At 38.6% G+C, this 16,212-nt stretch overlaps 1 protein-coding gene across 1 annotated transcript in view; it reads right to left on the bottom strand.

Moving 5' to 3' along the window:
• Positions 1-16,212, bottom strand: part of SLC25A21 (solute carrier family 25 member 21) — a 490,980-nt gene that overhangs the window by 184,789 nt on the left and 289,979 nt on the right. Inside the window, exon 2 of the mRNA XM_029952757.1 lies at positions 10,399-10,447. Coding sequence (XP_029808617.1) covers positions 10,399-10,447 — 49 coding nt within the window. The remainder of the gene's footprint in view (positions 1-10,398; positions 10,448-16,212) is intronic.

Below are 16,212 nucleotides of genomic sequence, written 5' to 3'. Positions count from 1 at the left end.
AGAAATAAATAAAATATTTTAAAAATGTTTAAATAAATAAAAATTAAAAATAAAAAAATAAATACAAAATAAGTACTATAGCCAAATAAAAGCAAACATTTTGAACTTTTGCTTTATTTCTTGAATTTAGAGCAAGGCCTTATCTCAAAAAGCCTTTGAATAGTCACTGAAAATAGCCATGGTGTGAGTTCCAAATTCTCTGCCCCCTCAAAACTTGTACTTAAAATAGAAGATTATCTGAGCAAACTTCATGATTGTAGAAAAGCACTTAGAAAAACACCCTGTTTTTAATTCAAAGTAATCCAAAATCAGTTTATTTCATTCTTATGTACTATATCTTATTAAAGTCTGACAGCCTAAAATTGGAATTTAAGCCACAGTTAAGGCAAAAAACATCATTATCGGACAACATATGATGGTCATGGGCTAAATAAGTAGATTAATGAAGTTGTTGAAAATTTACTCACAATTGGATAAAACTCTGGATGGGGGAGGCTGGACTGGGGGGTAGGGAGAAACAGAGGAAATAGTTTTCATGCTGATACTCATTTTAGAAGTAATTCACTTTCCCATGACAAAGATAAGAAAGCCATTTAAGAGTTATTTACCTTTCAGCTTAAAGAAAAAAAAGATGTCTGGAGAAGCCCACTGACAGGCATGAAGAATGCATAGGCACTTTTCCTTCTCATCCTTTAGGCTGGGCTCACACGGAAGGAGAGCTTTTGCAGTTAAGCAGAAGGAAGAGAGAAGTATCAGAACAGAGCACACATTACGTTATTACCTAAGGGAGAAGCTTCTAAGCACGTTTAATTAGTTGGAGAATAATAACTACTGTACTTTAAACAAGCACCAAATCTTTACTTTAAAATTTTAGACAAAAACACAAATGAAAGAGAGATTAAATACTTTACAAAGGTTCCACAATGTGAGTCATAAAAATAGCATGCTCCTCTAGGGAGTGATTTAAAAAAAGAATTCCATTTACAAAAAAAAATCAGAAATAAGATTTCAAGATTATAAACTGAGTTACAGTTGATTTAACAAAATTGAGAGTTTTGTTATTTTACGTGGGAGGAACTGACTGGATTTTTAAAAAGAATTTTCTCCTTATTAATTAATCTGAAAAATAACTTTACCATATGGTAGCAAGAATATTCTGCATAAGATCCTTGGGATCAATTTTCCTCTCAATGTCTCAGAGGAACAGGTCTTTAAGTGTCTCACATTCTATCTCTTCCTCATCCTTGGGCCACTGGAGAGCAGATTAAAACTACTCAGTAGCAGCAAAGACTGACAGGCACCAAGTACTCTTCATGGGTAGGAAAGGTATTGTAACCAACCCAGCCTAGGGCCTGGCTTTATGTCCAACGGGAAGGACCACCAAATGATGTGAGGGAGGGTTTCTACTATGAACCCTTGTGGGTTTTCCACAATTCTGATACAATACTTGTTATCCCAAAGAGAGGCAGGACCATTGTCAAAGTAAAAATCCTAGCAATAATATGAAAGAAATCTCTTCATGGGGTCATAGCCTAATATCCCTAAATTCTCTGCGCTTCTCCAGAAGGGCATACCAATCTAGAATGCAGATGTGCTACATTCTAAACAGGGCACAAAAGGATTACTTTTTCTAGTTTCAAGGTCATGCTTAGATTATATATGTCTTTTTACTTGTATCACTACACAAATACGGGACCTTTTAAAGTTTGTCATGTTCTCATTGGCAATGACTCATTGCTTTGTAGTAAAGCACTTAGGTGGGAGCAAATGGCATTTAAAGAATACACGGGTTCACTTATACGTTCACAGCAATCTTACAAGGTAACAATGAGCATAGTTAGTTTTCACCTCTATCCCTTCCACATATATTATCCGTCTTGTGCACTGTTTTTGATTTGATTGTGTTAATAAATAAAATCTTCAGTGATGACTGCATGGAAAAGAATAACAATCAACGCAGAGTTGCAGTATGCTCACCACCTAGTCCTTCCTTGCCTTTGGTAACTAAAAAAGACACTGCAGTTAAGTAAAACACATGCAAAGAAACCCTAATATGGCCACACAACTGCAAAAGCGAAGTTGGAGTTATACTCACAGGTATTCGGGGATACTGTGACCATTTCATACCATTAGATGTTGCCATTGATTGATTTAGCTAGAGTAACAAAGTCCCAATGAAAATATAGTTTGTAAAAATGTGCTTCTACTCCTTGCTTGCTTTACTCCAGATACATTCTCTCCATAGTTAGAAATAAGCCATGACAGCGGTCCAGCCCTGAATTTCTACAGATGATGAGAAATCAGGCAGAACCATGGTCTAACCCTGAATGTGATCTTAATGTTTTATACCACGGACAAATCGTTAACATATGGAAACAACTCTCTCAGCTGCTCTGTTACCTTTTCTTTTTTAATCCTATAGACTCTACTGCCTCACTGTCTACTCCAGCCTAACTTTCCCCGCTGCTCTATTCCCATTTTAAAAGGATTCTTTTCTTCTTTTTTTTAAAAAGATCTTTTGGGGAAAAACATTCTGAAGTTCCTTGTTTCCTTCCTGCTGTTCTATGGGTCTCAATGGCTGCTCAATGTCCCCACTCCAGCCTCTTAAATTAAGTGTTCATTTTCAAGTTCACGGCAGTTCCCTCCCTACCCCTGTAAAAGGAGGCTGTGGATGCACCCCAGCTCTTAGCTCCTCGCTCTCTGCAGGGCTCCCCACAAAGTAGCCTCTCTCCACAGCCGTCCTCAGATTTCTCTTTTTAATAAAGTTTGTGGCGGGCGAATGCCTCTAAATCATTTTTACCCATCACGGCCATTTACCTTCCCTTTGTGACAACCAACGCTCACTCCTCTCCCATCCTCTGGCATTGATTTTTGCCTCTGTACCTCACTCAGTAGGACAATACGTGTTTTTTTCTGGCCATAGATAATACTTTCCCATATCACTCTGACAACCCACAGAATGAGCTCTGCAAGGGAACCTCTGTCCTTCTGCTTTTATTCATCACTGATAAATGAAACCAAGGAGACCACAAGTAAATGTGATGTTTAACACACATACACAAATGCACGGGGACGGAGGTGGCGGAAGAAATTCTTTACACGAAGACTTTTTACAGAACTGCCTATAAGGGTATCCAGCAATGTTTCCGAAAGGTTGACCCAGTGACTAGTCTGGGCTCCCTGCTTAAGATTCACCCAAGAGGGTGCCTGGGTGGCTCAGTCGGTTAAGTGTGACTTCGGTTCAGGTCATGATCTCACGGTCCATGGGTTCACACCCTGCGTTAGGCTCTGTGCTGACAGCTCAGAACCTAGAGCCTGCTTAGGATTCTGTGTCTCCCTCTCTCTCTGCCCCTTCCCTGCTCATGCTCTGTCTCTCTCTATCTCTCAAAAATAAATAAACGTTAAAAAAATGATTCACCCAAGAGGGTGATAAATATAACTATTTGTAGGTCCCCTCACTAGAGTTATGGATTCAGCAGGTCAGGGGTATGGGAGCCACCAACAGAGTGTAAATCAATCTTAGCAACTTGAGTAAAAGCCCCATAAGCACATATAATAATGTGTGGGTGCCAAGTTTTCCACCCATGTGAGTCTTTAGAATTCACACAGTGATTAATATGTTTTGAGAGAAGTATGATAAGACTTTTCAGTGCAAGTTAAGTCCTGATGGGAGGAGGATGAAAGCCAAGGTATGTACCGGCCTGTCCACTCACCAGCAGCCTGGGATTGTAGGTCTGTAATGAGATGTGGAAACGCCTCTCCTCTGCTTGCCTTCCCCAACACCCACCAGAAAATCTGCCTTGCAGCTCTTTGACAGGACACGTTTTTAAAAGATCAGTCTTTACAGGATCAGTAATTTATGTAGTTCGTACCTGATTTATGCCACATTCAAAAATGAAACAAAAGTGATTAAAAATGACTGGGGGCCAAACAGAGTAAACACCTTAGTAATGCTTTCTTCCTGAAGCACAACAAACCACTTCCCTTCCTGAGAATAAAAGTGTGAAAGGGACGTAAGCTAAAATCCTCTCGGACTGTGATGTGGATAAATCTTTGGAGGTTCTGATTTCCACCTTCTCCACACAGGTACAAACCTTCAAATGGCCTGTTAGTAAAATTCCCTTCCACTGAGGATCTTGCATTTTGCAACTGTCAATGCATTCTAAGCAAGTGTATTCTTACTGAGGAACCACTGGACCACCTCTCTTTCCCCTCAAAGAATTCCTTTCCCACTGCATTCCAGGTCACTAACCACTAGCCACATGAGGCTATAAAGCATTTGAAATGAGACTGACTAGTCAGTATTTAGATGTGCTCTGAGTGTTAAAATACTCACCAAATTTCAAGGATTGAGTAATTAAAAATAGAATGTAAGGGGGCCTGAATGGCTCAGCATCTGACTCTTGGTTTCAGTTCAGGTCATGATCTCATGGTTCATGGGTTCGAGCCCCGCATCGGGATTGGGATTCTATGCTTCCCTCTCTCTCTCTCTCTGTCTCCCTCAAAACAAATAAATGAACTTAAAAAAATGTACACATAGAACTCTGGGCAAATTATTTTTAAAAAAAGACTGTAAAATATCTCATTAAAATTTAAATTGATAAACATGCAGCTATGACAATGTTTTGAATACATGAGGTTAAACCATATATACTGTTAAAATTAGCTTTACCTGTTTCCTGTTACTTTTTGCTTAAATATTTTAAAGTTTATTTATTTATGAGAGAGAGAGACAGCATAACTGGGGGAAGGGCAGAGAGAGAGGGAGACAGAATCCGAAGCAGGTTCCAGGCTCCAAGCTGTCAGCACAGAGCCTGATGCGGGGCTCGAACTCACAAACCATGAAATTATTACCTGAGCCAAAGTTGGACACTTAACCGACTGAGCTACTCAGGCACCCCGGTTTCCTGTTACTTTTTATTTAAAAAAATTTTTAATGTTTTTAATTTTTTTTTTGAGAGAGAGACAGAGAGAGACAACATGAACAGGGAAGGGTCAGAGAGAGAGGGAGACACAGAATCTGAAGCAAGTTCCAGGCTCTGAGCTAGCTGTCAGCACAGAGTCCAAGGCGGGGCTCAAACCCACGAACTGTGAGATCATAACCTGAGCTAAAGCTGGACGTTCAACCGACTGAGCCACCCAGACACCCCTCCTGTTACTTTTTAAAATGTGGCTATTAGAAAACTTAAAATCATACATGTGTCAGGAATTTTACTTTGATTAGCCAGTGCTGTCCTAGATGAGGCCCAGCATTTTGCTTTCCATCTCAAAGCTTGTCACACATGTTCTTTGGAGACCTTCCGTCTCCTGTGGGTTTGGCTCACCCTGCTTTCATTTTGGCACACCTGCTGGAAACCCTGTCACCCCACTCTTCCCTAATCCAGCCCCTGAAACTCCACCACAAGCCTGAGATGTTTTTGCCCATCTTCCCATCATGAAATTTCTCCTCTTTTATTTCAACAGATCCTTACTTCCCACCTCTTTTATGAAATTTTATGTTCTTTAATGACAACAGCACAGCTCCTGGAGGCCAGGCACGATGCTAACTGTGGCACACGGTCCTAAATAATGTCAGCACATAGCCCTAAAATGATATGTGGAATGATGTCAACAGGAACACACAGATGAAACTGATGCTCTCCTGCCCTCAGACCCAGAAGGACTATCTACTTGCAAACACCCCTCCGAGAAAAGATTTAAATGTAGTGCTCATATAACACAGGTCTTCCTGCTCGGAAACTTGAAACCGCCCGATTCCATATTAAACATTTCCCCTCTCCCACACTTTTGATTCTCCCTCATGTTTCCCTGACTACCCTACAAACTCCATTTGTCTTTGTAGTCTCCTTTCCTTTGCTGACACAGTATTAAATGCCATATACGTGTGTGTATTTTATGTGCATATATCCATATAAACATGTATGCATATATAAATACCATACTTGTATATCCTCACTCATTTCTCACAATAATGTACATACCATCATTGTTCCCATTTAAAGCTTAGGAAATGTAGGCACAGGGAAGATTAGTAACTTACCTGATGTTACACAGATAGTAAGTGAAGATACAGAATTTGAACCCATGCTGTGTAACTCTGGAGCCAGAGTCCTTAACTGCCAGGTTATCCTGTCTCAGAGATAGTACATGCAAACACCGGGGTCCACATAAGCTTGAAGCTGCTGGGCCATCTGGTACCAAGTGAGAGAAGCATCCTACCCCCAGAGGAAGCCTATGTAGGAAGAGGAAAGCTGAAGGATAAAAGGGAGAGAGGAAGAGAGAGAGAGAGAGAGAGAGAGAGAGAGAGAGAGAGAGAGAATGAAAGACAGTATGAGAGGGATATGATTATTTTATTGTTTGTGATTTTCTTTGAATACAAAGCTAGAAACTAACTTTGGTCTTCATAATTATACAAGGACATAGAATCTTTTATCATTTATAGTTATGTGTTCCTAACCAGAAGGCCAACCCACAATTGTATACGAGGTTCGCTGTATATAGTTTGTTGTATATAACTATACAAGAACCATAAAGTAGTGTATAGGCCTATCTCTGGGAAGAATCTCAAAAGAGACCTTGATTCTACCTAAGTGCCATGTGTAATAACAGCATCTCAGCCAAATCTCCTCAGCTAAAATAAGGTGGAGACACAACAAGGCAGTTGTGTGGCTAGCCTATGCTAACGTTAGGTCTATCCCTGGAGCTACACTTCTATGAAGCAGAATACACTAGTTCTTATATTAAGCCAGGTGCCACAGTGCCTAAAATCCCTTCATAAAAAACTTATTAATTATAACTTCTGATCATCTTTTAAAATGCAAGTGAGTTCTTACTAAACATACTAAATTAAAAATGCATGCTTAAAACTTGAGTGCCCATCAGGAAAGAATGGGTCAAGAAATTGTCTACACTATACACGACGGAGTATTATTCAGTCATAAAGAAGAAGGAAATCGTGCCACTTGTGACAATGTGGATGGACTTTGGCGGCATCATTCTAAGTGAAATAAGTTAGAGAAAAAATACCATATGATCTTACTTACATGTGAAATCTAAAAAAAGAAAAAAGAAGAAAAAAAAAGAAAAAATGAAATTTATAAGTAAAAAGAATACATTGGTGGTTACCAGAGCCTAGGGGTAGGAGGTGGGTGAAATGGGTAGAACGGGTCAAAAGGTACAAACTTCCAGTTATAAAATCAATAAGTCCTGGGGATGTAATATATATCATGGTGACTATAGTTAATAGTACTGTATTGCATATTTGAAACTTGCTAAGAGTAGTAGATCTTAAAGTTCTCAGCATAAGAACACAAATTTATAACTATGTATGGTGTTTGATGTGATCGTTTTACAATATATACAGATATCGAATTATTATGTTATATACCGAACACTAACATAATGTTATGTCAACTACATCTCAATTTTTAAAAAAAGGAAAATGCACACTTATGGCATCTCTTTCTCCAAACCTCACTAAAATGATGGTTTTTCAGTCCTGGTTCTGTTTGTCTTCAGACTCATTTCTTATTTTTCCTTGTTCTGCTCTGCTTTATCAAGCAAGAAGACTGCCTTCTGCTAGGCTGGGCTTCCTCGGCTTCCACGGTTTAGCAAATAGAAGCACTGGTGGGAGACTGAAGACTGGGGGGAAAGGAGGAAGTAGATGATTTTTCTCCCCGCCTGTCTGCCTCAAGTAGTGAACTTGGCAATGGCGGGGGCTCTAGCTAGACAGATCTAGGATGGTTCCAGCCTCCACCAGGTAACCCTGGCCCTTGGGCTCAGATAATACCATCACCTCCCTGTGCCCCCAGCCTGGGGTCACAGAATTGATCATTTACAAAGTTAAAAAAAAGAAAAGAAAAATCTTTGTAAAGGATGAGTTTGGAAATACATTTTTAGAATCCATTACCTTTCATCCCACAATGAAAATAGACAGAAATACAATACAAAAAGAAAAGACTAAATTCCACGAAGTAAACATTTAGTTTGCTACATTCTACACAGGAGATATTGTTAAAAATGAGCCATTTCCATACTCAGGTTAGTTCAGGGTAGTACACTCAAGTAATAACATCCACGGATAGGCAGAAACAGCTCACAGAAACGCTGTGAAGGAAACGAGGTTTGGTGCGGTGAATGCCATCTCCCACTTTGACAATGTCTACAACAACTTAGAATCCAGTGCCCTTGATGTCATTAAGGAAAGTGACCTGTTAAAATGACTGATGTTGTACGGTTTCACATATTATCGCTTACAGTTTACAGTTTATCTCATTTAGAAATGGAGTTATCTCCTGTACAACATAATAGTGAAGCGATTTCAGCATTTAGTCTGTCCTGTCTATTCCCTATCACTTCTGTGGTAGTACCCAGTGAGACAGGCTGCCAAGCTTTGCATGTTCTACTTCTGTTGCAAAGTCAGTTGCACTGGACTTTCACTTTATGATTGTGTCTTTATTCAATATACTTTTTATTGTTATACAGGTCAAATATCATCCCATATTGAATTCCCTTTTTCTTCAGGACACCTGGAAGAATTATATTTTCCCTTCCCTCTGAAGTTAGACAAGAGTAAGCAGCTAATTCCAATCAATGAATGCCATTTTCAAAATATCTATGTAACAAAGAAGATGTAAAGCCCCAGTTACTTGGCACATCCATTTTAAGAAGTATTCTATCCAAATCCAGTACCATGAGATAATATAATTTTTGACACTTATTGTGATGAAATTCCTACTAATTCATCAGACAGTGATCTCTTTAGGACAGAACTCACTTGGAACCTACATGCACTAGATACTTAATAAGTGAATGAATGAATGATTGTGTGAATGAATAATCATAATTTCAATATCATGTCTTATTTAAATCATTCTTATTTCTCCTCTGTGCTCATTCAAACACTTCACTAATTTAGGAAATTACCCTTAAAAAAAACCAATTTATTCCTTAGTGAGGCTAGCAACAATATTTTGTCTTTTCACAGGTTGGCATACAATCTAAGAAGGAAATGCCAGTGAGTTTTGCTTTCTGTTTCTGAACCCTGTAAAAAGATGGGCCAGGGAGTTTATGTAATTTTACATTTGAATGTGATTTGTGGTTTTCTTTCTCTGTTTGGGTTTGGTGACTTGAGGGTACTGAATATCTGTGTCCCCCCAAATTCATATATTGGACTCTTAACCCCAGTGTGATGGTATTTGGAAGTGGGCCCTTTGGGGAGGTAGTTAGGTTTAGGTGATATCATGAGGTTAGACTCGGTGGAGCGCCAATGGTGGGATTAGTGCTTTGATAAGTAGAGGGAGAGACATCAGAGCTGCCTCTCTCCCTCAAGTGAAGATACAGGAAGGAGGTGGCCATTTACAAGTCAGGAAGAGGGCCCTCCCCAAGAACCAAATTGACTAGCACTTGGATCTTGGACTTCCAGCCCCAGAACTATAATAAATGTCTACAGTGTTTTGTTATAGCTACCCGAGCTAAGACAGGGGCCAAATTCTCATCTCTCATTTAGAAATGCAATTATTACTTGCATGTAACAGCCTTGCGTTCAGTAGCCAGCCTAAGATTCTGCTGCCTCTTTAGGGAAATTAAGCAACATGTCTACTCAAAGATCAGCCTGACTCTTCAAGTATTTTCTAACTTTGGGAGTGAGGGTTCGTTCTACCACCATTGTGCATGGCACTGTTTCCTATTGAGTTCCAACCTAGGTATGCTGTTCTTGGGTTTGACACAATGCAAATAAATGGAAACTTTCACTAAACTCTAACAGCTTCTAATTTAAAAACATAGAGATCTCAGTAATTCAGCCACAGATTTAACCTCTAAAAAATGCTCTAGATCACAGTAAAACCCATATGAATTTTTATCACTTGGTAAATAGATTTAATACATTGCCCTGATTTGTATACTCCTTTAAGAGAAAATGCATTTTCCTAAAAATATGGCATTTTGCATTGGCAAACAGTTGTAGGAATATACTCTGTAAGCACCATTTAAGATGTTTACTTGAAATTGTGGAGTCTCACATCAAAATGCTGGCTATTAAGTAGCAATCTGTTATATGCAATGCCTAATGAAAGTCTGTTGTCATAATTCACTACAGTTTAGTTTTTACCTCATTTTGATAAGTTTACCTTGCTTCCAGCTTCGCCACAAATCATACCTAATGGTTGTCATGTGAAGGCAGTAAAATATCATATACCTTCTGATGACCTCTATCCAAAAATGCTGTTCCCTGTTCACATGTTATCTGTCAAATAGCATTTTCTTTAAGAAGTAAATATAAATGCCATTATTGGGAGAAGCTCCTGGCCTAGGACAAGTTCTAGCATTTAGTGTTCTGACAGATCTTAATTTGGATCTCAGCCAAAGTCAATAAAACTTGTTCATGCAGAACCTTACCTGGTTTTCACCACATCGAGGGGGTGCATCAGGCAAATTTCTACAAGACCTGAAAGATGATAAAGAAAAGTCCAATAAACACTTATGTAAACACCGGTTCTTGTTTCCTTGACCCCACTGATTTTTCAAGTATGCAGATTCGAATAAAATTTGGGGCTTTGGAAATGACAACTGGTGGTTAGAGACTAGTAGCAAAAGACCAGAGTGAAAGTGCTCTAGCACAAGTGTGGAGGTGGGGCTGTAGGGGAAAGCAATGCAAAAGGAATCAGATGTCCGATTCCAATCATCTAGGCAGGAATTATTGTGTGCCATTCCAGGCCAATAAACAAATGAATGTCAAAGGAAGGTAGGAAAGAAGGAAAGAAGGGAGGGAAGCTTGCCTTCAGCACTCCTCCCACTGCCACTCAGTAATATGACAAATCATAGCCTCCGTCTCAGTGTGCGTGAAATGAAGATAATGATGCCTCTTATACCTCTGAGTAGGTATGAGTCCAATGCATATTTAATACATTAATAGCTTAATAGAAAATATATATTAAGTGTTCATTGCATGCTAGACAGTATTATAAATAGTGCATAGTTTATCTCATTTGATCTTCACAAGAGCTTGCTGTGTAGCAGGTATTATTATTCCCATTTTACAGATGAGATCATTGAGGCACAAAAGGTTAATAACTCTTCTAAGATCTCACCACTAAAAAGTATGTGGTAACCTCATAAAAAGCCCATAACCATTGCACACTTATAAAGAAGTTCTATACCTTCTTACAAATCAATTGTAAAGCCCTGCTGTTATCTAATTGAGCAGAGAAGACTTGTTCAATTGTGAACTACTGGCATGTAACAATAATAGCAGTAAAAACAGTATTATGTACTAGCAGTAGTAAAAATAATGATGGCAGTAGTTATTTTAGTAGTAATAATCATAACAGTTACCTTACTTGCAGATCCTACATAGTTGTAGTCATTTAACACACAGTATCACTGATGCACAACTACTAAGCAAGGTATGCATTATCATCATCTTTACTTGAAGATAAGCAGAGGTTGATAGTGTTGGCTGATTTGCCCAAGAGCAATAGTATTTGTGGGTGGTTTCTTAAGAGCAGACTACTTACTACTCTTTCCAGTTGCAAACTAGTTCAGTTTAAGCTTAGGTGTGATTTAGTTCATCTTCCCCACTCCATATTTATATATACAAATGTCTTTTACTCCCCATACTGGTAAGGTCTGGTTAGCCCAAAGTTCTACACCTACCTGAAGTTCCACTTTCCTTTCACAGAAGTTTAGGGAATTCTTCCCACTATAAAGTTTACCAAGTCTTATGTCTTATGTATTAATTCAAAACAACTGTTTTACATTGGCTAAAACTAATGGGATCCGATATTAATGTCTGTGCCACAGGTTTCCCAGCAGGAATGCTCTTTAGTGGTTGGAAACCAAATAATTGACCCAATCAACTTCCTTGCCTAGAGATGGGAGGAGAAAGACGTAGGACAGCAGAGGCAACAGAATCTCTAGACACAACGGCAAAGCCCTGGGCACTGTTTTAAATTAGAATAAGATCTGTTACTTAGGATTCCCTGGGTGGGTTTCTTCCTTGCAACCAGGAAAGTCTCAGTACATTTCCTGTTGCTTTAAAATTCACATTCATCTTGAAGTAATAATCAGGTGATCAGAGTTCTTACTGTGGTGACTTCAGGGAATGAAAATTTATCCCTGGGGGCATCAGTCCCTTACCTGTAAGGGGAAAAGTTAAATGGTCTATCATACCTTTAAGGTACTATATGCTCTAGTTATAATTCTAACTTAAATGTTATTATATTAGCTAGGAGAGGATAAAGCTCTAATTCCATAAATAGGATTTACTCTGGAAACCGAAACTTATAAAATATAGTTCTTATCAAGGATTACGAGATGCTTCTATTAAGTGCACTTATGTGTATCTCATGAGCATAAGATAGTAAGATACTCCCAATAAGTTTAGCAAAGCAGGACAGTTTCTCCCACTAAGGTGGCTTTAGAAAAGAAGCAACATGTTAAACACCAAATAGCACTGTTGGTGTATTTTTCAAAAAATTTACCACAGGAACTATCAATCCCAACAACTTATTAAAACAAGTAGTAGAATTCAGAGAATCTATTTACATTTGTGTATACCTATTTGCAAAATTGTCCTCATTTCCTGTTTGCTAATGGGCATTTTTGGTAGTAAGTAGATACTACATTGGATTATTCCAGTTTTCTGGTTACTTAAAATTATTTTCCAACCTCTAGTATGCACTAAAGCCTTCATTGTATCCAACAAACTTACAGTGGTCGTCTTTTATGTGCTTGGCATGGAGGACACAGTCTAGTGAGGGGAATGGACACACAAGAATGAACAATAATGCATGAGAGGAGGTACAATGTTCAGAGTTTATGGGAACACAGAAGAGAGAGGTCCCTGATACATCCTGGAATTGGGTGAGAGGTGGATAAAGGAATTTGAGGCAAAAAGAGGACTGAAGGAGCATCAGGCCTGGAGGAGGCACTGCATACAAAAAGAAGGAAAGAGGAAAAAACGAGATAAGCACTGCAATAGCTGAGGGTTGAAGGCAGAACATGGCAAGAGATGAGGCTGTAGGTCAAGTTCAGATTCATGCTCAGGCACTTATAATTCATCCCATAGGCCATGAGGCGCCAGTGAAAGATATTCTAAAATATAGCTCCTTGGTTGTTTTTTTCTTATTCTTAATGTTCATTGAAGGTATCTTGAGGGCTTTTATTTTATTTTATTTAAGTTGATTTTTGAGAGAAATTAAGAGAGTGAGAGTGTGTGAGTGTGCGCAGGGGAGGGGCAGAGAGAGAAGGAAAAAGAATTCCAAGCAGGTGTGCTCTGTGAGCACAGAGCCTGAAGTGGAACTCAAACTCACAAACAGTGAGATCATGACCTAAACCAAAATTGAGAGTTGGATGCTTAGCTAACTGAGCTAAGCTGAGGCACTCATATTATATTATATTATATTATATTTAAAATTTTTTAATGTTTATTTATTATTGAGAGAGATAGAATGTGAGTATGGGAGGGGCAGAGAGAGAGGAGACACAGAATCTGAAGGAGGCTCCAGGCTCTGAGCCCGATGCAGGGCTCGAACTCACAAACCATGAAATCATGACCTGAGCCAAAGTCGGACACTTAACCAACAGAACCACCCAGATGCCCCTATTTTATATTTTAAGTAGGCTTCATGCCCAGAATGGAGCCCAATATGGGGCTTGAACTCACGACCCTGAGATCAAGACCTGAACTGAGATCAAGAGTCAGATGCTCAACTGAATGAGCCACCCAGGCACCCCATATAGAGTGATTTTAAGCAGAAGTGAGATGTTAGCCTCTGTTAACATGTTCTCCCAACAATCTAATAATATGTCTAATAATCCAATCACACATTCACATGCAAACACATGAGCACTGAGGCTCAAACTCCTACCCTTTCGTTACCAGTAAAAGCACTATCTCTCATCACAGCATAGATGGCCCAATGGCCCATGCACCTGAAAGTCTGAAAGAGTTAATGCCTATCTATACAACCTGCTAAATTGTAACTTGGACAATAGTAAAGTATGACTTAAATTATCAAATGTAATGTGTTCCAGAATCTCTTGGTTGCTCTTCCTTGTCGTTTTTAATCAAAACAAGTGATTTTGAAGAACTCAAGTGAGCAGCAAAATGCATTATAAGCAGAAAGAATAGATAATTGGCAATGATAGGAAATTTTTGATTTTCAATCAGTTCAGAGTTAAATCCAGATTGACTCAGGGTGAGTGAGAATGGATGTTTGTTGTCCTCTATGGGGTAGCTAGGGGCTGTGAGACTCTGATTATTATTGATGGGGATAACCACAAAAGTAGAACAAGATGAATCATGTTGCCATATGTCTAGATGTGAGCCCTGAAAACAAAATTGTATTGTGTACTATTTGGCTATTCTATTATCTAGGATGAAGTCACTATCTAAATAACGAGTTAGAGGACACAGATTTTAATAATTTTTCTTATCTCATAAAACTGAAAGTTTAACATAGGCAAGAAAATGACTTTGAAATTGGCATGTCATCCTAACTGCCAACTCAAGACACATGAGTCCAAAAACAAATAAGACATAGAAGTTTTGCTCTCACAACTTAGCACTTATTAAACTCACCAGCCACAGATGAACACTAAATAAAAAGGTTCAGTCTCCTCTACCAATGCATAATACAAAAATGGTATTGCTATCAACCACAGAACCAATTTCCTTGAAAAACAAAAAAGGTTATAACTTCATGATACTTGAGATAAAATATGAAAAAACGTAAGAACCTAAATAATTATAGATTTAGACCAGAGCTTTCCTTATAACTCTTTTTGGTTGTTTTTAAAATTAAATTTTGTGTTTGATCTCAAAACTAGAAAAATAGGCAGTTTAGAAATAAAATATCTTCAAGATATGTGTATTTTGAATGAATTGGACTATCCGTATCTTCTATTCATTGTGTGGGTAAAAAGCAGAATCAAAACTTAACCAAAATATAGTAAGAAAATAATTAGAAAAACATATAAAAAAGTACATTTTCCCAAACAACATGCTATATAAAAGGAAGTTCAAAATATTCCTTTGTTATTTTTGATGCCATTGCTTATGTATCAAAATAACAAGCTAGCAAGAATTGCTATTAGACTTATTTAAATTAGACAAAAGATTAATTTTTTAATGGTAGAATTTAATGAAAATTAAGAAAGTCCAAAGGAGATTGATACTGTGAATTTGTCATGTCGTAAATGTTTTCATTGTTCCTACAGATGTATGCAACTTCAGTGACCATGACCATTTCTGTGAGATTCAAATGAAACGGCAATGTGACCCAGTAACGAGCACAGAAAGGTACTGTCTAGCTAGCCCCTGATTCTCACCTTGAGATTTCCCCTAAATGCTCCCTTCTTTGAACTGGCTTGCATAAATGACTTCACCTGAGCCAGTATTGATGGAAAAAGACAAACACGACCTTGTCACAAACCTTTTCCCAGCCTCCATTATTTTTTTCTGAATAAGACTCTTGGCCCATTTAATCACAAAACTGCACTGATTGTCTACGCTATCCTCTTCTTCTGATTTAACCTAAGCCCACCTCTTTTCCTAAGAAGAATACAGACAGTATCATGTAATGATTTAATCATAATTGGTGAAAGAACAGTTTCTTCTCACTGTTCAATTCTCTGGGCTTCTCCTTTTCTCCTAAATGCTTTTCTCTAAGGACACACACATGATATACTTCTTGGAATCCTATTTACCTTCAGATCTCAATTTGGGCAACCATCTTCCCAGAAATCCTGGGGAAAAGACTGTTTGTTGGTTGTCCCCTAGTATTCATCTCCCCTTCTTCTTCCAGGCTGCCCAGAATAAATATTGCATTTCCCAGCCTCTCTTTCTTTTTTTTTTAATAGTTTATTGTCAAATTGGTTTCCCTATAACACCCAGTGCTCTTCCCCACAAGCGCCCTCCTCCATCACTACCACCTCTTTGCCCCCCTCCCCCTTCCCCTTCAACCCTCAGTTCGTTTTCAGTATTCAATAGTCTCTCAAGTTTTGCATCCCTCTCTCACCCCAACTCTCTTTCTCTCTTCCCCTCCCCCAGGTCTTCCATTAGGTTTCTCCTGTTTTCCTGTTAGACCTATGAGTGCAAACATATGGTATCTGTCCTTCTCTGCCTGACTTATTTTGCTTAGCATGACAACCTCAGGGTCCATCCACTTTCCTACAAATGGCCAGATTTCATTCTTTCTCATTGCCATG

The sequence above is a fragment of the Suricata suricatta genome, chromosome 9 (genome assembly GCF_006229205.1).
Source record: "Suricata suricatta isolate VVHF042 chromosome 9, meerkat_22Aug2017_6uvM2_HiC, whole genome shotgun sequence".
Classification (NCBI taxonomy): Eukaryota; Metazoa; Chordata; class Mammalia; order Carnivora; family Herpestidae; genus Suricata; species Suricata suricatta.
The sequence above is the reverse complement of the archived record's forward strand: the minus strand, read 5'-3'. Positions and strand labels throughout refer to the sequence as shown.